General features: G+C 42.3%; 1 protein-coding gene across 3 annotated transcripts in view; it reads left to right on the plus strand.

Annotated features, from left to right (window-relative positions):
• The first annotated feature begins 1,285 nt into the window (after positions 1 to 1,285).
• LOC144719597 (forkhead box protein J3-like) overlaps positions 1,286 to 27,688 on the plus strand; it is a 47,654-nt gene continuing 21,251 nt past the window's right edge. For 2 of the 3 annotated variants that reach the window (XM_078595685.1, XM_078595677.1), the window contains exons 1-4: positions 1,286 to 1,493; positions 2,706 to 2,796; positions 19,036 to 19,349; positions 20,607 to 20,681. In XM_078595685.1, the coding sequence (XP_078451811.1) occupies positions 2,730 to 2,796; positions 19,036 to 19,349; positions 20,607 to 20,681 (456 nt within the window). In that variant the 5' untranslated portion in view covers positions 1,286 to 1,493; positions 2,706 to 2,729. Of the gene's footprint in view, positions 1,494 to 2,705; positions 2,797 to 19,035; positions 19,350 to 20,606; positions 20,682 to 24,414; positions 24,536 to 27,688 lie in introns of those variants that run through there. The other variant, XM_078595692.1, reaches the window with a different exon arrangement.

A 27,688-nucleotide genomic window follows, 5' to 3' on the forward strand; every position in this document is an offset into this window, starting at 1 on the left:
ATAAAGCACAGCAAGTTGGCACTCATCTCAGTCATCTCGGTCATCTCAGTCAGTCGACCCGTGGCACCTGCTGGGTCTGCGCCGTGACCTCCTGCCAGCGGGCGTTCGACACTTCACGTGGCCTCAAGGTGCACTTGGCCTGGCACAAGCGTCGTGCTGACGTCATCCCCACTTTGTGGCGAAAGACGATTGTTTTTGTTGTTGATGATGATTGTGGTCAATTATGGTGATGACACTGCTGGTGGTATTGATAATTATGATGGTAGCATTAATAATGGTGGTAGGTATGATGATGGAAGTTGTGTGCAGGGTGCTGCTACTAATGATGATGCTCCTGCGAATGATTATTATGATGGTGGTTGTTGATTATGGTGGAGGAGGTTATGTTGCTAATGAATATCGTGATGGTGGTGATCGTGATGATGAACGCGATCGTGATGAACGATTTCACTGCAGCTGTTGGTACTGCTGCTGCTGGATATAATGAGGGTGCTGCAAGTGGTGATTGTGATTGTCGGTGGTGGAGGTGATGACAACCAAGATAGGAATGATGCTGCTGACTGATGCTGTTACTGCTGATGTATTTGATGATGATGCTAATGGTGGAGTTGATTATAATTGTGTTGGCAGTGCTGCTGATGGGGAGCTGATGATTATGAGCAGCTGATGATGGGGAGCTAATGATGATGCGCTAATGATGATCTAATGATGACGAGGAGCTAATGATGATGCGCTAATGATGATCTAATGATGACGAGGAGCTAATGATGATGAGATGTTGCTGCTGCTGATGATGAGCTGATGAAGCGCTGATGATTGAGCAGCTGATGATGGGGAGCATGATGATGATGATGAGGAGCTAATGACGAGGAGCTGCTGATGATGTTGATGCTGCTGATGATGATGATGCTGCTGTTGGCTGATGATGCTGCTGATGATGATGAGGAGCTGCTGATGCTGCTGCTGATGGCTGTGCACGGGGCGGAGAGGGCCCCACACCGTGCAAGGATTCGCACTAAAGTAGTACCGGCCTCCCCTGCCCACAGCGCATTATGCAATACACTCGGCGAAAACGCCAAACCTCACAACCAAACCCCGACAACCACCGCCACGAGGCACGACAATTATCCCAAACCCAAAACGTCAACGAGGCGGGTGTGCAGCACGCAGATTGAAAATCCCCACAATTTTAAGCGAATAAACTAAAACAAAAGTGTGTAGTGTGTGAGTGAAGCGCCGTGCTGGCGGAGAGAGACGCGACGCGGTGAAGAGGCGCGAGCAATCAACATGGCGGCGAGTCGCCTCGCCTAGGCCGCTCCGCCTCTCCGCGCCCCCCTCCTCCTCCTCCTCCCGAGCTCCCCGCGCCTCCACAGAGCCGAGAGCTCCGCGCTGCCTCCCCGCGCCGACGACGCCGCCGCCTTCGTTCGACGTCTCTCCCCGTCTCGGTTCGGACGTGCGAGTGCGCCGCGGAGGCGGTACAAAGTGTCCCCGAGGTAGGCCGCAGCGTCGTTGGGGCCCACGGGCAACGAGGCCCTGCGGGGAGACCCGAGAGGAGGCCCGCGGAGAGACTAGGCAAGAGGGTAGGCTTCGTCTCGGGAAGCAAGTGGCAGCGGGGGCCGTGGGTTAAACCGATGTCTTCGTGGCGGTGGCGGCACTCGTGTCATTCTCTGTGGCGTTTCTCGAGATGTGGAGGAATTGCGATGGGTTTTGGTTGGGTAGAAGCGTCGGCCTCGGCTGGGCGTGTGTTGCCGCGCTGGGAGGTCGGGGATGCTGCTGCTGTTGTCGTGGTTCTCTTGCGGTTGTTTTATTTTGATTTCGTGTTTGCAGGAATGTGCAGGGGGACGCGTGTTCGTGGCAGGGTTGCATGCACGCCGCTGCTACTGCTGACGGCAGGCGTTCTTATTCTGTTTAAGATTTAATGAGAGCCGAGCCCGGGCGCTGCTGTGCTGCTTAAAGGGCGTCCCATTTATCCACGCGCGGCGAAAATTTAGGTGGGGAGGGAAGAAAAATATCAGAAACGCGGACGTGCTTTAACATTTTAAATGCCGTCTCCCCTGCCTCTATACACAATACACACGCACGCCACACGCCGTTTGGTGAATCAATGTACTTGGCATTTGCCTTTCAATCGCGTGGCGTGCCAATCTGTGAAGCCATTGTGGTGATGATTATGATGATTGGAAGTCCCTGAGTTATGATTGTGATACCGCAGCGATTCAGAATCCATGCTTTTGATTCGCACAGTGACCGCAGAGTGAATAAATTTCAACTGGTTGGTGGATATCGCTCTTAATTGCTCAGCGAGAGCTCTTGCCACCCACCCCTCCCGGTGGAGGAGGAGGGGGTGGTGGTTTGAACACGCGGCGTAGACAGCGTGGTCGGCGGTCGAAAGCCGGCTCCGGTTGCGGCGGAGACGGGGAGTCTCGCTGGCCATACCGCCTGGCCAATTGTGCCGACAACATGGTGTGTGTGTGCACATTGTGCGGAATGTACAGCAGAGGCGGGCGCGCACATGCGTTCGGAATAAGAAGTGAGCATTGCACGCTGAGCTCCCTGAAATTCACCCGCAGGTTTTGCACCCACGCGCATGTGAACGGCAGTAGTGACGGTGTTGGTGACGTGTGTGTTTGTACGTGTGTGTAAGTTATTCCTGTTTTTTATATCATTAATCCCAATCGTGTGTTGCGTGCTGTCGTTTTTTAAAGGATTTTTTCCATTAAAGCGGAGAAATGGCGTCAGAACTTGAAAGCAGTTTGACATCTATGGACTGGCTTCCACAAATAGCATTACAAACAGGTAATATTGTGGTGATCTACACTGTGCTCTCTCTGTAGCTTGTGTGCGTGTTATATTTTGAGTGCCTCCAACCTATTGTGTCATGCAAATGTTTTTAATATGTGTATACATTTTGTGGTTTTCATGTTAGCTGGCTTACAAAAGTTAATTGCAGTGTGATGGTAGAAATGCTTTTAACTAAATATTATATCTTAATTTTAAATCCTATGTTTTATTGTGTGCATTAAAATTGAGATCTATGAAGATCGTTAATACTTAAAAACGTGTTTAGTGTTGTTGTTTATACCATGTGGTAAATTTCACCGCAAGTGTAACCTAATGCTGGTTTTGGCAATCAGGAACATTTTAAAGTAAAATGATCAGGTCTGATGTTGAACACCACTGGCTTTGGACATGTGTTTCAATGCATCCATGAGCATGTATAGTGACTGCAGGCATGTGGCAGGATATGGGCACGTGTGGTAGTGACATGACATTTCTAAAATTGAAACTTTATAGCCAGTATTTTTTTAAGTCTTTGTGACACCTGCCAACTAATCCAGCATGGGGTGTGCTTGTCAACTGAATATAGGTTCGTCATTGAAAGGGTGTTCACGTCTCTCTTATGGTTTTAAAACATTTTGATTAAGTTGTGTCTAACTTTGCAAATAGACATTAAAAGGTTATTCTACTTGCCTTGCTTAGGAACGCATTTGTAAAGTATTTCTTACTTGACTGTTAGGTTGGTCAGAACATAACACATGAGGTATATTGATATATGATGAAAGCAACATTTGACCTCGACAATAACTAGCAAAGCCGTAAAATATTAATCATGCTGTAATGACTAGTGTTTTATCATTTGTTTCACTTTTTAGTGTAATACATACATTAATGATCTACATGAGAATGAGCATTTTGTTATGTACATTTTCCTTTTGAAAGTGGTATGCTGAAGTATTAGCCTTGATGGGTTTTCTTATTTATGTCAACATTATATTGCCTTGCATTGCATTGGTTTGGGGGATCCCCTCCAGCTCACATCAAGAACAATAACATAGCCTCCCTGCAGCTGCCAATATATTGTAGTAAGTTTTCTACATCGTTCCTGAAAATGTTATGAGATGCTATAATATGAAGTTAATATTTTGGAAGATAATACAATTTCACAGGCCACAGCGAAATGATTTGGCATCTGGCACATTAGTCATTTTAAAGGCTATTATGTGCCTATTTTTATGAACTTCGGTTTTTTAACATTATATTATTTACAGATGAAGGAATTTATGTATTAGTAGATAATAAGAATGTAAATTTGGGGTGCTGAAAATATTTTTGACAGACAAGTCTATATATAAGGGAAATTTGTGATTGTGTGTCTGTTCAAAATGTTTAGCTTACTTCCCGACATGCAACAAACAGACTTTAGTATTTTGGGTGGGGGGGGGCGCAATAATGCATATATTTTGCACGGCAAGTGAGCTGTGTCGTCACATCTATCATGTGACCCGTATGCGGAAGCGTAATGAAATGTGCCTGCTCATGTCACGCATCCCCCCCCCAACCCTCCGCGAGTAAAGTGCCATACAAATGTGTTGCAGGTCTCAGGCGTTCTTCGCGCAGCATTGCTTTATTCTTTTAGTCGTTTACTGCCGTACGGCCCCTCAAAGTTGTGTGTCTGCTGCAAGCGCTTGTATATGTACCTATGGACGTGCGCGTGTGTGTGGGGGGAGCGGTAGTGTAGTGGTTAGCGCGCTGCGCTACGAACCCGGTTACCCGAGTTCGATTCCCCCTCACGGCCACCACCAGTGACGATTATTTGAACCGGTCCTGGGCCTCCCCTAGGTCGACTCAGGCTCAAACGAGTAACTGGTGTGGTGTGTGAACATTGCCACTGGGGAGACAAAGGCGGCCAAGTGTGGTGAATCCAAGTCCCGGGCTAAGCCGGGTCGTAAAGCTAGTTTCATCTATATTTATAAAAGGGAAATTTGTGAATGTTTGTCTGTTCAAAATGTTTAGCGTACTTCCCGACATGCAACAAACTTGAAATTTGGCATGTGGCTAGCTTCCAGACTGTACACAATGCAAAAAGTATAAACATTTACTTTTATATTTTGTGGGGGGGGCGAAATAATGGATATATTTTACACGGCAAGTGAGCGGTGACGTCACATCTGTGTCACCCGCATGCGGCAGCGTCACGCAGTGTGCCTGCTGACGTCACGCACCCCCCACCCTCCGCGTAGGCCGTGTGTTAATCCAAGTCTCGGGCGAAGCCGGGTAGTCAAGCTAGTGCAGTATAAAAGGGATATTCTGCATACTCTGAACATTCAGACACCCTTTTCCATGGATATCACTGCCCTTGTTAATGAGTTGCAGATTTAGTTTTACATTATTCAAGAGTTGTTGAAAGCATTGGTTAACTTGAATCAGTGTAATATTAAATTCAAACGGTGTAATGCTTCAAACAATGTATTGTTTAACTGCAGTTATGATTGGATTTTTTTTGTAGCAGATGCATTGTCACACCAAACTTCGTTGCATAGCTGAGTTGTTGTGTACAGCCAATTTTAACACTGCCATCACCTCCAGTAATGCACTTTTCACTGCTGTTATCTTGCTATTGCTGGTGCTCGCAAAATTTGAACGCCATTTTATGACGTGTAGCTGAAGTGTGGAAAATATCATACGTTGTAGTCCTCCCATTATATTACAGGTGAGACATCCTCCCGAGTGAAAACTCGGGAGCGTAAGTAAGTCACGTTGTGAATGGAGGCAGAAACATACATTGGTTGAAATTGCTCAGGATGGGTAGGCATCTCCCGCAGTCGTTTTCTCCAATTAGCGAGGATGCGGATTCAACTTCGTAATTAGCTGTTGTTTGCAGTGCAATGATCCACCTTGCTTCAAGGTGCTGAGACAGTAAATATTGTTTAGGACCATACTATTCGGTTGCTAAGGTAGAGTAGTACTTGGAATGCTTTCGTAACAAAAGAGGCAGCTTTCCTACACAATTACTATTTGTGATAAAACTGAAAATATATGGAAAGGAATTAACTGTAAATTGTGAGAATAATGGTTCGATGCATCTCGGCACCAAACATCACTTCTCATTTAAACATTTGAAAGGGGCACCCCCAGCGGCAGCTGTTCTTTTGCACAAGGTGACTCAACATCTGGCCTTCAAACAGCTATTAGTCTGCCAGTGGGGGGGGGAGGGTAGATGATTGCCATGTATAATCAATGCAAGGTTGGCTAATGTACCTGACAATTACTACGTGTTCTTGCTCAAGGTATCCCCCACTAGTATCCCGCAGGGATAATTACATTTACTCTTGGGGTGTCAGCCATCATTGCAGTCTTTGTAAATGCATATTCGCCAGGTTAACGGTAGAGAACGTGTGGCTAATATATGGGTGTTCTGTACTGTATTTACAAAAAGTTCACTCGACTAACCACATTGAGGAGAGTTAAGGCATTTATTTTATTCTTTACAAATTCGTGATTTTTTTTTAAAAATGTGCTCAGTGGGGGCAAGGTTTTCCACATCAAAAGCCATGTATTGGATTCTACTATGCTCCGTGTATGCCTTCCGCCTTCCTGTGTCGGTCATCTGTATACACGTGGTGTGGAATCGTGAGACGTGCATGCAAGTCGCAGTGGTTTTGAGATACATTCAACAACAGTCTCTAAAAATACAGTGTACAGCATACCATAATTACTGGGAACCTGCAAGTGAGAGGCGTTTCTTAGAAAAAGACTGAAATTGCAGCATTTTTCTGAGTAGAAAATTTGCATAAAGTTACATTTATAAACTTTACCAACTGGTCTCTACCAATTGCTGTGTATTATAAAATAAAATAAAACATGCATGGGGAATACTTGCAAGAGTAGGTCATTGGGTACCCAAACCATTTTTACATTTCATAACTGCTGCCAATTCATAAATTGATCATGAAGATTGCTTGCATTTGTCAGATTATCTTAGTCTACTCTGAGAGGTATTCCTGTGGTCATAGGCACTTAATTATTTAGATGGACATCCTTTTTCAGTGGTTATATAACAAAAATAACTGGAGAATTAGGCAAAGTTTTCAGCTGAGACACCTTAATATCATTCAATATTAGTACATGTACATTATGTTCCTGCATAATGTTTGTGTTGTATTGATACTGGGACATGCATAATTCACGTACAGTACACTAGCTGCATACGAGATGGAGGATCCACATGGCCTTGGGTTCCTCTTGGACCATTTGCCCTTATGCCCTGCGCCATTTGACCCTGCTGGGTGACCAGCTGGCCACAGATTTCGCCCAAGGCATGCAGCTTTTTCAGCCACAGCAACTCGCAGATACGCCACCCTGCCAGCTGGTTATTTAATCAGAGTTGCCTCGAAGCACTGATGCCATTGAGTATTAGAACGGCTTGCAAAATGTAAGGCTTTTGAGGAGTTAGACATTGTGGCTTTCATTACTTTTGATGTTAATGTAGAGTTAGTGTAGAAAATGCCTGGAGTTTTATAAAACAGCTTTTTATTTTGCAAACCATACATCTCTATGTATTACATTGATACCCATGAGTCATCCCAACCAATACAGTATGAAAATGTAAAATATTTGTCATGGTAGTTTAATCTATATTTTAAGATTTTTCAGCTTCAAATCCTTGTTTCATAGTTTATCCTGGAAACAAGTTCCTTATACCCTTATTTTTTAAATTTGTGAATGACATTCAATTGCTTAGTATTTTCTGAATGGCTATGTAAAATTAGGGTTGATTTAATCCACACATATAAAATGAGCATTAATTTAGTGTTAAGAATGTTTTTTAATCTTAGTTTATAGAATTGATTTAAGTCTACGAGTAAATGAACAAGCTGGAATTTTACGAATGCATCCATTGGTGGGCTAAAACTAGAAACCTAGATCCGTATCCGAAGAGCACCGTGGAAGACCGCTAAGTGCCGCCAGATCCCCAGCATTTACCCCTACAGTGGCGATGGGCCTTTCTTGCCGACGGCAGCCATGGTCTGAGCTGTGTGCGACGGGTAGGCGAGGTGGACGTCGTCACCTAAACGGCACCGTGCTGCGTTGAAAGCACCTCCTCTGCAACAAGTGCGCGCGCCGAAACTGGTGTGTTTGCCAAGAGGTGGTGTTGTACACCAACGTTCCTCAGACACGTGCGAGTTGTTGCGTAGCTCTGCTCGTTTCTCTGAGTCAGTACTTCACTTGGCCTCTCACGAGACGTGATTGGTTGACCCTGCTGTACAATGAAGCAAGGACAGAATCGTCCCTTATGTGATCAACGGTTTCCCTCCATTGTTGATTAATAGAACTTTCTCCGTGGTCCAGCAATACGTTATCGAATAGAAAAAAAATCGTCCTATAAACTATTATGGACAATTATTCCGGTGAAATCATAAATGTGGCTATGAATTTGCGTTTTACATTCTAAATAAATGCAGTCTGAGCAGTTTTTTTATCTGCACAGAGACATGCTTAAATGTTGCAATGTTATATGGATATTAGCCATGAGGTCAGTATAATTTATTAACCTTATTTCCTTAAGCCGGCAACTTATGATTAACCCAAAATCCATTCTATTTATCTTTTGAAATGATGCCAAGTTCAGTGGCACAAGGGTAAATTGTTTAACTGATATGTGCTAAGAAATTCTGGCCCACACACCAACAGACTTGGATGGTCTCTAGATGGAGTTATATATATAAGTGGGATCATATTACAGTACTCCTCAAGCCCTGGCTTAAATAGTGCATGTGCTGCTTGTCTGATCCCCCTAGTATCCTTCTGCAAAGGAAAAAAACACATTTAAAACTACTGTCTGAGCGTATATCGGCAAGTTGTGCTCTTGTATTGGTCGTGACAGCAAGCAAAATTAATTATTCTCTATTCTTGGATCTTTCGGTAAAGTCACGTAGATAGGTTAAAGAAAATAACAAAAACTACGACGTTTTGATCGCAACACAAGCGGTCGTCTTCAGGAACAGTGGGGTTAGCTTCCAAGGCAAACTGTTTATAAGGGTTTGAAATGGGCGTAGTCCAAATGTTAGCAGCCAATTATAATGTAAGTGGTGGGCAGCCAACCCGATGGTGGTTGGTTTTCCACAAATCAAAGGGCTGAACAGGTGAAAATTAGCATGTGAATGTAAGATCGGTGAGCGGCCTCCACAGCAAAGTGACTGAAAGTGCAAGTTTGAAATGGGCGTAAAGCACAACTAACATCGGAAGGTGGTAGGATGAGAACATCCTAGCCAATTATGACTTAAACTGGTTGATAACGTCCTTGCAATGATTGCTCAGTTTGTACCCATCTTCTTGGTTGAAATTGTCTGTCTATAAATATGGATGGCTTCATGAACGAATGTTTGTTGATAGTCAGTGGGCTTGCAAAGTACCTTCGTCTTCGAGAAATCAATTTCGGGTGAGCCCACCACATTAAAACAATGATCAGCCACGGCCGAGGTATTGGTCCTACCGTGTTTTCAGTTCACGAACACGGTCCGAGACATGTCGCTTAGTTTCCCCAGTGTAACTACTACCGCAGACATGGCTTAGTTTGTAGACGCCGGGGTATTGCATGTCAGGGATCGCATCCTTCACAGATGGGATCAGATCACGAATTTTGTGTATTGTGTTAAATCGAACCTGGATCTTGTGTTTGCTCATGATTTTGGAAATATTTTTAGTGACCCCTGCTATGTATGGCAAGGTGATGGTTTTGATTGGGTCCTTAGATGGTTCTTTCCCAACGGTTGGAGTGATAGCTTTACGGATTGTGTAGTCTTAATATCCATTCATCTTGAGAGCTTGGTGTACGTGTTCCAGTTCACTGGCTAGGTGATGACAGTCGAAAATCCTTATAAACAGTTTTCCTTGGAAGCTAACCCCACTTTTCCTGAAGACGACCGCTTATGTTGCGATTGAAACGTCGTAGTTTTTTGTTATTTTCTTTGATCCTATCTACGTGACTTTACCGAAAGACCCAAGAATATGAACTCCTGTAGTCACGAAAGCTTTAAGTCAAGATTTAATTATTCTCTTTCTCTAAAATTTGACTGGTCAATGATTTCAATTTTACTCCCCAGCATTGTTCCCTTTATCTTTACCCCCTATCGTGCCAACCTGCAGCGGCAGGCTTGTGATTCTGTAACGTTTCATGTCAACGACAGTTTGTCTCCTACTCATACTCTTAGGTTTTTTCGGTAAAGTCACGTAGGTAAAACATTAAAATTAATAAAAGTAAAATAAAATAAAAATCACGACGTTTCGGAGGCAACACAAGCTTCCGTCTTCAGGTGGAACCGTCACAGCCACGACAGCTGTATCAAGTAAATGAGAGGTTACAAGAGCTACCACTCCGTATATATAATGGTTGGAGAGGGGGGGAAGGGCCAAGTACGGCACACTTTTTATTAATATGGTAAGGTGAGGCTTGTCTCCTTCCATGAGGGCCGCTTCTTGTTTAAGTACAAAGAGCCACATACTTTTGGGGGTAGATCCTTTACGTAGGGACACTTACAGGGAGGACAGTTGGTTTTTTTTGTTTACACCCGAGTACAGGTGCGATAAGACGTGGCACCGATTAATTTCGCCTGCCAGCAGATCAAGTCTGGTAGGCAGTGTTGGGAGAGAACCGGGCATCAGGTGGCCTTATTCACTCGTGAAACAGGATGATGCGCATCCTTTGACGTATACAACCCGTTTTGTCAATCCGCTACTGGATGAGGGCCTCCCTACACCATGTGGGTCTGGTTATTTTGCCATACTTCACTATTCTGGTCAATGCAGGTTGGTGAAGGTGGGGGAGCATAGTTGCTGAAATATAATACAGTACAGCAATGAATTTTGTTGCACTGCTCCCTGCCAACAATGTAACCCCACAGGAGCCTACAACACTTGTTTTATCCGTGTTGGTCACCCATCCAAGCCCTGTCCAGGTGTTATCCTGTTTGGCTGCGAAGATCTGATGAGATTGGGCACATTCTGGGTGATTTGGTCACAGTCTGAACTCTGCTTAACTGTGAATACAAGGGTGATTTCAATTTAAATCTTCACACTCATATGACTTAGTGCAGTCCATTGCCGGCTGATGTCATCATCTCCCAATCTGACAGCGCCTCGCCGTTTTTCTCTTGATAGGTGCTGCATTAACAGCATCATCTCAACCCGAATGTCATTTACAGTCCATTTAACACTTTCTCACCTGTAAACGGTTACAAATCCTCAAGGACAGAATCCCAACTGAAATGTCCATCTTTATTTTTGATGACAATAAAACACTTTATTTCTGTTCACTTTAGGCTTTACGTTTAAATGGAGAAAACGCTTGCTTGGTGCGTACCAGCAGCCGGTTCTTATGCTGCAGGGCTACCTTGTGATTTTGGTATTGAGAGGGTTGGAGGTACAAGACCTCTACAATTTATTCGGTTTCTTTTTTATTTGCTTTAACCCTGTGGAGGTACATGTCTCCATAGTATATGTTTTACAAATACTACTTTGATCACAAAACAAGTAGACCTGAACATCCTTTAGTCATCACCTTTAAGACTGGCATTATCTTTATCAGTAAGAAGATACTCGTGCAATAGTCTTGTAAAGTAAACCCTTATTAATTAGACACACATGGGGTTCTAGCCTTGTCAAATGATCCAATATTCCGAACTATGTACAATTGTACATCCCAGTGCCTCTTGCCCCAAATTTGTTTTCCAAACTCTAAACACACCATACGCATTGACGCACCTGCATGCATTGTATCCAAAACTTTGGATTTGTCTCGCAGACTAAGGGATTTTACTTCAGTCCCTTTCTATTATGTCTTGATGTAGATGACATTTCTGAGAGGGTTGGTTTGCACAGAGTGCATAAACAAGGTAACGTCCAAAGCAACAGGTCTGCACCAACGCTCATCACGCACGCCGCCACTAGACTGAGTTATTGTTTTGGTCGTGACGCGCGGCGTCGCTCCACGTGTATGCTAAAATTGAACCATTTGGTACGGAAATTCGGCTCCTGGCGAATTACTGATACTCTATATATGCCGAAATTGCAGCGTGCCGAATTATCTCCAATAACGAATGATCAGATATCAAAATAACGAGGTTTTACTGTATGTATAAACCAAAAGCAAAACGTCCTTGAAGCGCGCACACACACAGTATTGAATAAGGTAACCTTGGCTGCATGCATCGAAAACTATGAGATATCGTTGCTGATGTAGTGAGAGAATGGTTTTTTTGGGTTTAGTGTCAATGCCCGAGACTCAGTCAAGCTGACGTGCCTAAGATTCTTAGCATACATTATTAATGCCTGCGGCTCGGAGCGAGTTCGTAGAGTGGTATAGCCGTGAATAACCAGCTAGTATTGTTGCAGAAAAACAAGTCGGTGGATTATTTTTCTAGGGTTTTTTTGTTAAATATTACATTGAAAGTGACCACCAGCACTCTACTTAACTACTGTTTTTTTACTTGAAATATAATCACATACTAAGAGTACTTTTGTATGCGGCAGCTATTTCACTTGCTGTCGCCATACTCTAGCACACCTGTGTAACCAGTTATACACAGACATGTGTTGTACACTGCATAGGTGTCCACTTTGGTGAACCAGGAGAATCGCCCTTTTGGTCAAACTTCCAATGAGGATATAAATATCACACCAGTAATGGAGTAGGGGCACCACACGGACGTTACATGTCGGTGGAGGGTGTGCACTTAATCCGTGCATGTCGTTTGTTTAAGAATTTTTTTTCATGCGTGAAGGCTACACTTTGGGCCAGTTTAACGAGGCCTGTGAATGTCTTACGTCCAAATGAACAGGCATCGGTATAAAAATGAAATTTTTTCGTTATTGTACATGGCGGTGCTTATATTGATTTTTCACATTTGTGAATAATATCAGCTTTAATTGCTTGTATTTGCAGCCTGGCTTCACAGACTGTGCTCTGATCTCATGGGTACACTGTGCCTTCTCGCTCGTGTGCCTTTAGGCCCTGTCGCCATGGATAAGCAGCAGGGTCAGTCCTGATACTGAGCAGCGGTGTCGCCACCCGGGAGCATGGCAACCTGTTTATTAAAAAAATATCTATACATGTACAGTGCTTTATGTAGCCTATGCACATATGCATGTGCATAATGAAGTGCTTTCAGATTATGTAAAGACTGCTTGGTATAACTATACATTAACATGTAAAATAATGATTATATTGCAGTCATATAGAGGTCCAAATTCATGTGTGTTGGCAGTGTAATTTCCACAGAAATTAAATGAAGTAACAACCGAGTTGCTGCGATTTTTTTTTTTTTGCATTAGACTGGTTTTCCACCAAAAATGCGTGAGAAGCAGTTGACATGAGAATGTTAACCAAAACCACAGCGTTAATACTGATAGGAACCTCCTGGTTACACCAGTCCACAGGGGATTATTGTGGCCGTCCGTCGTGCAAGGAGGGGCTGGGTGGGGTGGGGAGGGCATGGTGGGGAGGGGCTGGGTGGGGCTGGGTGGGGGGTGGGAGGGGTGGGGCTGGGTGGGGAGGGGCTGGTCACCCCGTGGTGCCCATATAAAACTCAACGTTTAACCTACTCACGCCGGCTTGTGCCCGCCCTCACAGTCGGCCATATTTGCGGAATACACCACGCCGCCGTTGACCCTGGCCATTGACCGAGCAACCCAACGTTCCTACCAGCTCCCTCCGCAGGAATGTGTTTTTTACAAGGGAGACTTGGGACAAGAGTCGAGAAAAAAATGAATTGACCAGGAAACAAATGGGTAGGCATGGGGGGCTCGTTTTGTGATGTGGTTTTAGTTCCACCATGCTTAGGGAATGCTCTTGGTCACAGGACTGGTTCAAGGTTCATTCACTATAGAACTATTATAGGAACTTAATTGAACTCTATTTAACTCGATTTTTTAAAAGTATTTCAGGTAATATTATGGCACTCAAATAAAATCAAAGCATTAACATTTCAACGTGAAATAAGTTAACAATGATACTAATTATTCACGAAACAGGCAAAACTCTAGTTTAACATTAATAATCATGCTACACAGAATAATATTTCCCTTTACCCAACAAATTGTAGCAGAGGCGAGACTTTCAGGAAGGTCCTGCATGGATATGTTTGTCGATTCCTTGAATGAGTAAATGCCATGTGTGTGAGGCGACTTGAGTTCCAGACGAAAACCCCCATACACATAATGGGACCACTAAAGTCCCACACAGATTGATTCACTTGTCATACTGCCACCTCCCTGGATACCTTCATGTGCAAGGCTAAGACCTGGTATTCCTAGACAGTCTTCTATTTAAAACTATTTATAAGACTAAACTGTTTGTTATTTTACCGGGTAAATGCCCACTGAGCGTAATAGCTCTTTTTCAGAAGCGACCTGGCCACAAATGATAGCTTAACGAAGTAGCTTATATTCTTGGATTTTTTTCGGTAAAGTCACGTAGGTAAAATTTTTTAAATAAAAATAAAATAAAAATCACGACGTTTCGGCAACACAAGCGTCCGTCTTCAGGTGGAACCGTCACAGCACGCTCGCTGTATCAAGTAAATGATTTTTATTTTATTTTCATTTTTTACCTACGTGACTTTACCGAAAAAACCCAAGAATATGAATCCTTGCAGTCACGAAAGCTTCAAATCTAGAAGTAGCTTATGTTGAAATTGATAGCAGCAAAATACTCTAAACGCATGTTTCTAAATGTCGAGGGAAAAATTGGACGACCCAGAGAAAAATCCACGTGACCGTGGGTTGAACATGCACACTCCAAATATAGAGGCGTCAGGGTCAGGATCGAGCCCACAGACCTCTTGTATACTTGGCGAGAGAGTTAACATCTCGCCACCGTGTGGTGCCCTTGCTTAGATTCTGAGATCTGACGAGATAGCACATGCAGGGTGATATTCACAATCTGTCAGGTTATTGGCTGACCAGAAATTATTAAACGATGACGTTCAGCTATATTCGTTGAGTCTTTTGCCATGTTAAACTTTATAATATTTTGTAAAAAAAAATCAGAACGTCGTAATGTTTGAGTATGGAAGCGTGTCGCCGCCACATCAAAAGAAAGCAGCAAAAGATTATATAGTTCTGCTTGCATAGGTGATAACGGTTTTATATTTGCATGGGCACTGCTCCCGATAAAATCGTAGTAAATTAATGAACATTTGCAGCATAGTCATCATCTTCAGCATGAGGAATGTGGCCTCTCTTGACTTAAAGCTTTCGTCACTGCAGGAATTCATATTCTTTGGGTCTTAACAAAAAACTACGATGTTTCGATCGCAACACAAGCGGTTGTCATCAGGAAAAGAATATCAGGAAAATAATATTAATTCTTGCAGTCATGAAAGCTTTAAGTCAAGATTTAACCGCCTCTACGGGGAGGGTTTCCACACAACTATTAGATCTTTTAACAAACTTCGAGACAAGAAGGCTCATCTGATCGAGTCGCTCACATTCCTGACATTTTGGCTACGCCCATTTCAAACCATTATAAACAGTTTGCCTTTAGAAGCTAACCCCCTTTTCCTGATGACGACCGCTTGTGTTGCGAAGTTTTTTGTTATTTTCTTTGAACCTATCGACGTGACTACCGAAAGACCCAAAGAATAAAAATGTGGCCTCTGGATTGCAATGCCAATGTGAAGACGAGTGGTGTGCAGTGTGAATCATCGGTGTTGACGACAGCTCCCCCCTCCCCCGATTGCATTCACTGGCTACCCCTCCGAAGCAGTTTTGTTTTCCAACTCTGCATAAAACACATGCACGTCTAGAGACGGCATGCCCCCCAGGCACAGCGGTGAACGGGCATTTAATCAAATCGGTTCGCTCCTCAAAACAAGTTGTTTGTGCACTTTAGGTGACAAATGACGAGTGTCAAAAAGTAGTTCGTTATTATAATACGATTCGAATGTTGGCCATTTTTCTAAGGTCTGTGCAGTGTACATGTGACAATGTCTGTCGATTTATTATTTTGCTTAATATTAAAACAAGGCAACACATGATGGGAAAAGAGAGTGACCAGAGTCTTTGTCAACTAGTAGACAGCATTAAGCAATTTAACAACATAAACTACTAAATGTGTAAGGTAAAACACGAGTACTGCACTATTGTGTGCCACTTCAAAGAATGTGTGCTAACATCCACTGGCTGTGTTGCAAGGTAAAGTATAAAATAATCGATGGTCTGCCGGATTTTCAAAAACGCAGGAGAATGGCATCATTATTTAAAATAGTTTATTTTTGCACATTCTTGCATAACGTGTTTTAAGTGTTGTGTTTTTTTGTGTTTTAAATGAGTTTACTCTTTGAATTTGGCATAAATAAACATACAAGTAGACATAAATATACTATAAAAAGTTACTGTACCATACTTACCACTCCAATCTCGAAGACTCTCCATGGGGGTGATGTACCTATTACGCTCTTGTTTCAACTACATGAGTTTGACGATCGCCGGACTGGTACAGATTTGGACCGGTTTTGCCAGTTTTGCCAGATCAGTCAGGGACCACCAGATAATGTTGGAAGCCAGATAATGGTGCGCCGGATAATCGATGATCAACAGTATTTCTAGGTAATCATTGTATTTGTTTTGATTTAAATGGTGGTAGTGGTCCGCTTCTCTTGAACAGTTTTCCCTGATCTCTCTGGGCAGTCTTAACATCCCATGCTTTTCTAGTTACATTGGTTGGCCATGGACAAGTCTTTGCTGCCAACTCCATAAAAAACCGCATGGCACATGTCAAGATGCAATGAAAGACTATCTCCCACCATCTCTTCATGAATGGTTTGGGTGGTTATTGCAAGAGGTGAAGAAAATCCCATACTTCATCAATGTGCAAAATGGTGCATTCTGGGCTTGGCTCCAAATTGTACAGTTATTCAGGTAAAATGTTTCATGTGTTTGCGAAGATGCAGGCTGTGTTGCAAAACCACACAAGCCAGTTATAAACGTTTAGACTGGCCACTGCTCTATTTCGCTTGTTTTTGGTTTAATAAGCATGAATTACATTAGCAGCCCACATATCTCGGATAGATATGGACAAATTTTGACGCACGTTATCTTAGGCAGATACGAAGCTTGAGATGGCTAGATCATGCAGCCTGCTTGCTCGGCAACTGAATGCCCAAAACAGCTGTTGTTTGGCTGGCTGGAAATGACTTGCATCAGTGGCACAGGATACAGAAGTGGTGGTAACTCAGTCCAAGAAAGCCAAGTGCCTTCACAGCTGGCTGATGTCTGCCGTGTCTGTTATGAATGTGACCATTACACATGAACTATGAAGAAAAATAAAGTGGGCTTGGGCAAGACTATAGAAGGAATGATGACGAATGGATGAGTGTTGTTGGAATAGCAGCCAAACGAGAGAACAGACCCGTGGGGATGGATTGTGCAGAAATAGAGCAATTAGATCGCTGAATGCACGGGAGTGAGATAGGATATGGCATTGTAGGACTGAGGGATGGTGATGGAATTGGGGGGGGGGGCTTTGTCCTCCAATGGATAGACAATGCCTAATGATGATGAAGAATCAGGCCTGTGAGAGGCCGTTGACATGCATCATTTGTTTTTATGGTCACCAGGATAACTCATGCAGTGACAGTTGTACGTATTTGCAGGTTATGCATGTACAGTAGCAACGTTTGAATGTTCACATTACAGTACAAGGCTCAATAGCGTGTGGTGATTTGTGTACACGGTGGATATGGACTTTAATTGCAATCATGTCATTGGTATTTTGCATAGTTTGAACATCTGTTAATCAGTGTTTTTTTTTTAAACCAGAGATCTTCCGGTTACAATGAACCTTTCTAGGGGTCTGTGGATGCTATGCCGTAGACCCCCAAAGTGAACAGTCTTGTTTGAAGTGAGATGATAAGCTGCTTATTTCTTTGCCCTGGAATTATTCCGTCTGTCCATCCTGAGGTTCACATTCTCACGAATAAAAAGCAAAATCACTTTCACGTGCACGTATATACTTTCACCTTTATATTTGAGCTTTACAGATGCAGAAAGCATCTGTAAGGAAAGCGTATATTGATAACTTGCACCATTTTTCTATGAAAATGCATTTTCTGTGTGCGAGTCCCTGTGCATCCGTGTGTGCGTTTTTGCTCTCGCATTTCTTGGTACACATCAATTCATTGATATCTATAATTGGGAAAATTCTCGTTATCCTTAAATCTGGAGTTCCTCCATTATAAGGATACAACCGACGAATCCCCTAATATATGGGAGTATCTGTTAATTGGCTGACAATCCAGCTTATGTATTTTAAAGGAGTCCTCTTCTACTATGACGATGGTTGTATCATCATTTGCCACCCAAGCAGCAGGAAGTGGTGGGCGGCGGTATTTTGCATATCGCCACGTGCACCACAATTTGGCCAGTTTAGCTCTCACCACCTTAATTCAACATTATTCTGTAGATCACCTTGGCCACTGTGTCCACTGGTGCCAGCTTGAGCACCCCAGCACTAAATGAAATTCACCTTGCAAGCTTTGCTAACCTTAATATGTTTTGTTCCATACATAAATCATCAGGCCAGTATACAATACAATTTAATTTACAAATAAATTTAGCGATTATATTTATGCACAACTGATGGCTATGCAATGTATTATATTCATTGAAACATATCAGTTCTCAAATCAAGTTTGCCCATTAGTGATTATTCAGGATATAAACTTCCGATTCTGATTAACGCGTGTCATACAGTTAAAATTACAAACTAACTTATTTAGCCTACAGCATGGCTTTCTCACACCTTCAGCTTATTTAATTTTCAAGTAGCCTTGTACTTGCTGTACTGTGGGAGGTGTAAAACAAATTCAGTGCAGTACACATCAGTTTGGAATGTAAAGAAAAATCTGAAATATGGGTTCTGGGCTATGCCTTGGATTCCAGAATGTCTGTTGCTGTAGTTTTATACAGTGGACTAACAGACTGCTCATTCGTGTAAGCATGTGTAAAATAAAGAATAAATTTGTCATTTAAGTATTTTATTGCGTGCAAGTGAATTTACAAATAAAAAAGACGTGACTTTCACATGCTGAATGTAACACGTTGCAGTAGACATTGAGGCTGGGACAAACTCTTTTACCCTGACAGCATTAGCTTATTGTTTGACAGCCAAATAATACGTCTCTGGTATCCTCTTGGGAGCGTAGATTCCGCGTATGCGTGCCTCTGACACTGCTGTCTCTTCTCGCTCCACTACAGCTGCTGCAGCCGCCGCTGCGTCCAAGCACTCTGCTTCGGCCTCCGGCGCCGGCTCTGGCTCGGATTCGAGCTCGGGTACGCTTCGGAGAACGCCCGGCTCCCCGGCAGGCGCGGCTCGCTCCTCGTCCGAGCCCGACGAGAGCCCGCAGGCTTGCAGCACCGGCAGCAAGGACGGCAAGCCGCCCTACAGTTACGCCAACCTCATCACCTTTGCCATCAACAGCTCCGCTCGCAAGCGGATGACGCTCAGCGAGATCTACCAGTGGATCTGCGACAACTTCCCCTATTACAAGGAGGCTGGCATCGGCTGGAAGGTGTGTGTTTTGTTTGGCGTGAGGGTGACATGCACGTTTTAATTGTGTGCGTGTGTGTGCGTCGGTAGTAGAGTAATGGAGAATCTGGCCATAGCATGCAGAACTGGCACGTCAATGAGGTCCTGGATCACTGGTAACAAAGGCCATCCGCCGTGGCCCTCAATCCCCTCCATATCATGTTGACTTGTGTGGGTTATTTTATTTACGTGTAATAATATCAATGGTGCATGTCTTGCCGGTGGGGAAAGTACACGTGTTCTGGATGAACTTACATAACATGTTTTACCTTAAGTCCATCGGTCCCACTGTAAGCTTTCATTAGAAACCTGTAACATGGCAAAATAGGTTTGAACTAGTTTCCCGCACCTCCGATTAGCACATTTGGCTATGTCCGGTGCGAAAGAAGTTCAACATACAATAGAATAAACTGAATGACACTAGATTGTTTGGGAGGAGGGGTGGCACATTTGTCAATACAAATACCAGTGAGCGAGCCAAGTGCCCCACAATCATTGTTGAGTAATGATTTATTCTTACAAAAAATACTGATAATTCCTGTAGATGCCACACAAAGTATTGTAAAGGAATACTGATTTTACCGTTGAGATGAGTGGTTTATTTAACTTTTCCCTAATGGGCAGCATAACCTCATTGCTATTCTTTATCGAGCGAATACATTTTTTGTGTGATGTATTTTTAAAGGTTGCACTGTTACTATGAAAGTGAAAATCCACGCTCCTGAGCTATCCGGGATCAAGAGCAACCATCATTCTGCTATGCCAAAATCTCAAATCTCGCACGTACCAGAGTGCATTGATGAGGCTCGTTATCCACTTTATTATTTCATATTTACCATGGAGTGAAGCCGTATTGCGTGCAGAGCGGATGCAGACCCTGTTCTTGTACCCATGGAACAGAGCACAACCTGCACCTGATAATGAGGGAGGAGTAAACAAATTATAGAAAGGTGTATCTATCCACTACCACCCGAATACATTAAGTTAATGTGAAGTCAATCATTTGAGTTAAAGCTTTGAATCTTTATACATTTGTAAGGCAGGGCTGATCTTGAGTAAAATAAAAAAATATTACCCTCCATTGTCCAGGTCTATTTGTAAAATAAAAAAGCAGTTCTTCAACGAGCCGTTACATTTCTGTGAAACAACGAGATTGATAAAAGCAGAGTGGGCAGCCGTTGGTGTGCATGTGAAGTGACGATTGTGCCGTTGTTGTATGTGTGTGTGTGCCGCATTCTAGAACTCAATCCGTCATAACCTATCTCTGAACAAGTGCTTCATCAAAGTGCCTCGCTCAAGAGATGACCCTGGAAAGGTGAACCATAACTGCTTTCACCACATTGTAATTAAGTTGCAAGTCTCTCCGTGTGAGGTTGTACCCTTCACGTTTATTGTATGAAGATATTCATATTGATGCTTGTGGGTACATATTTGCAATGGCCTTCCTCTGAAACTGTTTCATTCCTCGTACATACACGTGTGCATATACCACATGTGCGCGTTCTTTGCCGCGTCCCTGTGTATTTTTATATTTTTAAGTGTTGTAACTGTCCCCTTAAATTATTACATTGGCGAATGACCGGGAAATTCTGCTTGTCTGTTTGTCAAGGCAGATTTGTAACCAGGACTGGAGCTGTGTGATAGGTTGCACAGTAGAAAAGCGCTCGGCACCGTCCTTTGTAATGCGCTGTGAAAGGGAAGGGCTGTTGGCTCTCTGGCTCCGTCGATTAGTGTCACTCGTTTTGAATAGCATTTATGAGCTCGTAATTGGCAACAATAGTTCGCTATTGGAGATGGTATATGAGCTCATTACAAGCATTGTTAGCGGGATTCATCTTTACACTAATGACACACCGGTGCTGGACTAGGCATTTGTAGTAAGTCACAATGATTCATCTGAATGTTTTTTTCGGACACAGAAAACAATGTCTATGCAGGAGTATATTTTTTCTGCACTCTATATTTTTGTTCTTACTGTTTTTTTTATATTATTTCTCAAAATTGCAAAACTTTTCTTTTTCCCAAAGATTGATATCGAATCAGGACACGCATCATCCCAACTGTGATTTATTGTGCTTTAACAAGGAGAGTGCTGCGTCCAAGAGCTATAACCATAATTAAATTGGTACATTCAAATTTTCGTATTTATAGAAAACATTTAGGTTTGTCATTTGGACTATGATCACAAGTCACGCTGATGAATTAAAAAAAATAAGCTACATTTAAACAGTAACTTTATCTTGTTTTAATTGAAGTTTCAGTGATGGGTGTACAGTAGAATGCAAACATAATAATATTTACATAAATAATTTGAAAACATGTTTGTGACAGATTTCGCGCCAAATAATATATACGTGAAGTATCAACTGCCGGCGGTCCTATTTATGTCTGTGCACACGTTCAAATGGTAAAAGCCACTTTTTGTACAGCCAGTGAAATTCAAACTGGGATGTGTTGGCTCTGAAAAATATCTCGGCACATTATTGGATTCCATTTTGCAATAGCGTATCGCATGTGACTCCAATACAAATTTATTCACTTACTCGCACAGTTGAGCAGCCTAATATTCAATGTGGCTAATACATGCCACTTATGTTTATTTAAACACAACTGCACTTGATAGCCATCTGCTGGAGAATGACCTATATAAATTAAAACCTTAATCTGTGTCTCAAAAACCTATAGGGGTACTTCCTGACAAGGTATAAAGCATAAATTTGGTACATAGGTAGCTTTTAGGACACAACATGAACAATCTGAAAATCCGAGATTTTTTTTTATTTTAACGTCTCCAAATCTCAATTTTTAGTGCCCCATGAATATGTTTGTGCGTGTCATTCAGAAACCGTTCATAATATAAGATTTAGTTTTTTCCTTTGATAGAGCGATGAACAGCAAATAGAATTAAAGCAAGAGCCATTGTTTTATATTTTATTGTTCATGATCGACAAAATACGCATTTTATGATGTTCAAATCAGAATTATTCGAAAAAGGTAAAAGATAGGAGCTTCCCCTTGTAGAGTACTAAGTTGGTTATTTTTTGTTCTTTCTCATAAAAAAACGGAATCTTTAAATTGAGCAGTTTCTGATAGGTATGCCTTTAAATATAAAATGTTGAATTAAGCCATCAACACATTTATTTTTGTGGAAAAATACACATTTTTGGAGTCATCGTTAATCGTAGATAAAAATTGTAAAATAATCATACAGGTAATTAGTTCTACATATTGAAAACGTTTGCCTGGTGAAGACGGGCTTTATGAACTAGTTTTATATACACGTGCATAAAAAACGACACGTTTTGCAGGTGATACAAACCAGTTATTGCTGCCAGATTTTTTAGTGACTGATCGTATGCAAGCAGAGAACACGCAATACTTATCTTTCATTAAATGTTGCAACTGCTGCAACAGCAGATGCGGGGCCTAGCTTCTAGCCCTGCATGGGCACTTTGATACGGTGGAGTTCCCAGTTGGCGTGCGATGTCGCCGGACCGTGCATCCCGTGCCTGCAGTAGTAGCACTGCCACGTCCGTGAAGTCACGGAGCTGCACTAATCGTCTGTAATGACAGTCACTGCTCAACTCGTTTGTAATGACGGTCGCTGCTTTCCACCACTGCGGTGTTTTGTATGGTGGACATAGCCCAGCTCCCAACTCCTGCCCGAAATGGTGGCAGCTCGTGCGTAAAAGCCAATCAAAATACAAAAACCTCCTGAGTAGCCTACATAGATTGTCGAGGAAAGTGCTGTGAGCGAGCATCTGTGAAGGTCAGCATGGCACCCAAGGGGATAGTGTGGCCACCACGATACTCTGCTGCCTTTGCTCTCCATTTTATGTTGTTTAAACACTGCATGGGGTACTCATAAGGCTGAGTTGACTTAGAGGAGGTGCAGGAACAGTCAAAATAGCACTTGCTAACTGTGTTAGCTGCAGCCCGGAAACTAACCCATGTTGCCGAGTTTGTAGCACAGTGCACTATCCATTGCCACCACTCCCTGTTAAAAAACAAATACAGAACTGTCTGAAGTGCACTCTGGATCCAGCGCCAGCAACTCTTGCTTCAGCTGAGTGCAATGCTGTGAGAGCTTTGGTAAATGGTTGGAAATATAAATGTTTTGTTTAAGATTGCTTCACAGTGTCCAAAGTAAGCTTGTGGTATGCTTTAGACTTACAATACTAGCAGGAAGTGCTCGGTTTTTCCCAGGGGAATCACATATAAATATACTTCAAAACTTGTCTTCTCTTAAAAAAACATAACATATACATACTAATCTATTATAAAAGCTCGGTGTTCTGTTTGTCCATTTATCTGTCAACTAAATTATAAGAGCCTTTCAGAAGGCCTGAATCAAAAAGTTGAACCAATAGGTTTCCAAAAATCGTCAACCCTCCCCTCGGTAGCGGGAGGTTAGCGTACATTGTACAGACCTGATTTTAAGCTTTCGTGACTGCAGGAATCCATACTCTTTGGTTCTTTCGGTAAAGTCACGTAGGTAGAAAATAAAATAAATCACGACGTTTCGATCGCAACACAAGCGGTTGTCCTCAGGCGGAAAAAATATAATCCAGCAGTGGAACTGCAAAACTAGTGAAAGAGCTGTTACAACAAGGTTATATATGTGGTGAATCGCCACGTTGTGCAAACAACCTTGTCACGTATTTCATACTCTGAGTGGATATCATTCATAGCACTGGCCAGTACCTCAAAAGTATGAGAGCCCATTAATCTTTTGCAGGCAAGTGCAGCGGAATGTCTTTCAAGACTTTCAGGGTTGATCCAGTGAGTAGTTACACCAATGAATGACTTTCTACGTGCAGTCCAACAATCCGTTGTGGTTGCAATCCATTCAACTTCACTCATGGCAGCAGTCACTTTCTGTTTCATGATCAGAGCAGCTTCAGCTATCTTGGAGTGTAAAGTAGGCCTTGTAATGACAGAAATGCCAGGCTGCAGTGTACTAATCAGCTCTTTAAATGATGGCAGATCAACAGTGCTGAAAGGATGAAGTCCTTGAATGATGTACCTTAATATTGCTTTGTTCACAGTGACTGGAGACACATGTTTGACTGGGAAAACTGAGTCAACTTTCAGATGCTTACTGCTGGAAGCATGGGTGGAGGTCCCGATCTTTCTCTTCTGTGCTGTCAATTTAGAGTAGTTTTTGAGGTGATTTGGGTGCATTCTCTGTAAAAACAACAAATAAATATTTATATTCAATATAAATGTAACAATTACACATGCACTCTCTGATTACAGCATTAATACAACTTACATTTGCATCCAATTGCACACTTTATAATGTTAAATACTTGTTGATTTTAGAAATACAGTAGCATTTAGTGACTATCAAACATTAATTTTATTTCTGATTATATTGACAAAAACACAGGACTGTAAGGCTGACATGACAGGGTGAATTGATTTCATTACATTAGTTTTGACGGTAACACTTTACAATAAGGTTCGTTAGTTAACTACATTAGTTAACATGAACTAATAATGAACTGCACGTATACAGCATTTATTAATCTTTGTTCATGTTAATTTCAACATTCACTAATACTTTATTAAAATCTTGTTAACATTAGTTCATGCACTGTGAACTAACATGAACAATGAACAGCTGTATTTTTATTAACTAACGTTAACAAAGATTAACAGATACAGTAGCACATGTATTGCTCATGGTTAGTTAATATTAGTTCATACATTAACTAATGAACCTTATTGTAAAGTGTTACCGTTTTGACAATACAACATGATGTTTGGTAATTATTAAAAATAAAAATTTCTCGCTTGGTTTTCTTGTGTTGTGCATGAATTCAAACACAATGAGAGCACGGAACGATAATGATGATTCAAAGCAATACTGCTATAGGCGCCAAATTTCCCGTGGACCTAACGTTACCATAGCAAATAATTTACAGACAATTACAAATGCATTTTAGCATTTTATTACGTGAGCCTTATATTGTCAATCGCATGCATTAGTGAAAATAGGCCTACTACACATATAAAAGGCGCGCCGTCAAGGTCAAAACATGCACACAAAAAAACTATCAGTAAAACAAAATACTTAACGTACTTACCTCAATATGCGTCCTTAAGTTTGATGGCGAACTTTTGAAGGCTGATATTTCCTTATTAAGCGAGAGACAAAGGACACATTTCATCTTGAATGAATCCTTATTAATACCACGAAAAGAATTCGCTAAGATACGGCCACGGGTGCTCTTGATCCTGTGGCTGATTTTGGACTGTGCTCACAGCTGAATCACGTTCTTCCTCCATTTTCTTCCACTGACTGTTATAATTTCTCTAATTTACAGGTCAAGGTGCTGTGCATTGTGGTAATAGATGTGACATGACATCACTTCCAAAGGACCAATGAACATGTCTGACCAATTTCATGTAATGTGAAAAGATTTTCATAGGCAGAATAAATAACATTTAAATTAAACTGGGCATCAGCGCAATTCAATTGGTTTGGTAATAGCAAGGGAAAATAGAATGAAGTGATCTCCGAAAAATAAGTACTTTTTGACTGTAAATAAAATTGTAAGGAGTAAAAAGTACTTTTTATTCTAAAAAAATGTAATTAAGTAAAAGTATAGATTTTTATTCGTACTCAAGTAAAGTAAAAATCCCCAAAATAATACCTAAGTACAGTAATCAAGTAAAATTACTCAAGTACTTTACACCTCTGGTGGCGATGGGCAAGCAAGCGGGGTCTTAGCTGGAAAGGAATTCCATCCACGGACGCAAGCACGTCAGTTGTGTTAATGGGGGCGATTAGGGAGAGATTAGGGAGGGAGATTAGCATGAATGAGCTTCCGTCGCCACATAAGAGTATTGTGCCCACATATGCGCACAACAGCAGTGTTAATGAGAGATTAGCACCATGAGAGTGCAATCCAAAGGACGTGAACATGAGTGTGCAATCCAAAGGGCATTTGAGCCTGAGAGGTGCAATCCAAAGGACATGTGAAAGATCTAAGAGAGAGGCATGAAGAGAGAGACATAGAGTTGGAAATAACAGCTGACATAGGCAGGTAGGATGGAAACATCACAGTCAGTTAAGACTTTACCTGGTTAATAACGTCCTTTCAATGATTGCTCAGTTTGTACCCATCTTCTCTGTTGAAGTTGTGTCTGTGTTTATATATCTGGATGGCTTCATGAACAAATCTCTGAAGGTACAGTGAGGGAAAAAAGTATTTGATCCCCTGCTGATTTTGTACGTTTGCCCACTGACAAAGAAATGATCAGTCTATAATTTTAATGGTAGGTTTATTTGAACAGTGAGAGACAGAATAACAACAACAAAAATCCAGAAAAACGCATGTCAAAAATTGTATAAATTGATTTGCATTTTAATGAGGGAAATAAGTATTTGACCCCTCTGCAAAACATGATTTAGTACTTGGTGGCAAAAACCCTTGTAGGCAATCACAGAGGTCAGACGTTTCTTGTAGTTGGCCACCAGGTTTGCACACATCTCAGGAGGGATTTTGTCCCACTCCTCTTTGCAGATTTTCTCCAAGTCATTAAGGTTTCGAGGCTGACATTTGGAAACTCGCTAGGCCACTCCAGGACCTTAATGTGCTTCTTCTTGAGCCACTCCTTTGTTGCCTTGGCCGTGTGTTTTGGGTCATTGTCATGCTGGAATACCCATCCACGACCCATTTTCAATGCCCTGGCTGAGGGAAGGAGGTTCTCACCCAAGATTTGACGGTACATGGCCCCATCCATCGTCCCTTTGATGTGGTGAAGTTGTCCTGTCCCCTTAGCAGAAAAACACCCCCAAAGCATAATGTTTCCACCTCAATGTTTGACGGTGGGGATGGTGTTCTTGGGGTCATAGGCGCAGCATTCCTCCTCCAAACACGGCGAGTTGAGTTGATGCCAAAGAGCTCCATTTTGGTCTCATCTGACCACAACACTTTCACCCAGTTGTCCTCTGAATCATTCAGATGTTCATTGGCAAACTTCAGACGGGCATGTATATGTGCTTTCTTGAGCAGGGGGACCTTGGGTGCGCTGCAGGATTTCAGTCCTTCACGGCATAGTGTGTTACCAACTGTTTTCTTGGTGACTGGTCCCAGCTGCCTTGAGATCATTGACAAGATCCTCCTGTGTAGTTCTGGGCTGATTCCTCACCGTTCTCATGTTCATTGCAACTCCACGAGGTGAGATCTTGCATGGAGCCCCAGGCCGAGGGAGATTGACAGTTCTTTTGTGTTTCTTCCATTTGCGAATAATCGCACCAACTGTTGTCACCTCACCAAGATGCTTGGCGATGGTCTTGTAGCCCATTCC

The sequence above is a fragment of the Lampetra planeri genome, chromosome 1 (genome assembly GCF_965212315.1).
Source record: "Lampetra planeri chromosome 1, kcLamPlan1.2.h2, whole genome shotgun sequence".
Lineage (NCBI taxonomy): Eukaryota > Metazoa > Chordata > Hyperoartia > Petromyzontiformes > Petromyzontidae > Lampetra > Lampetra planeri.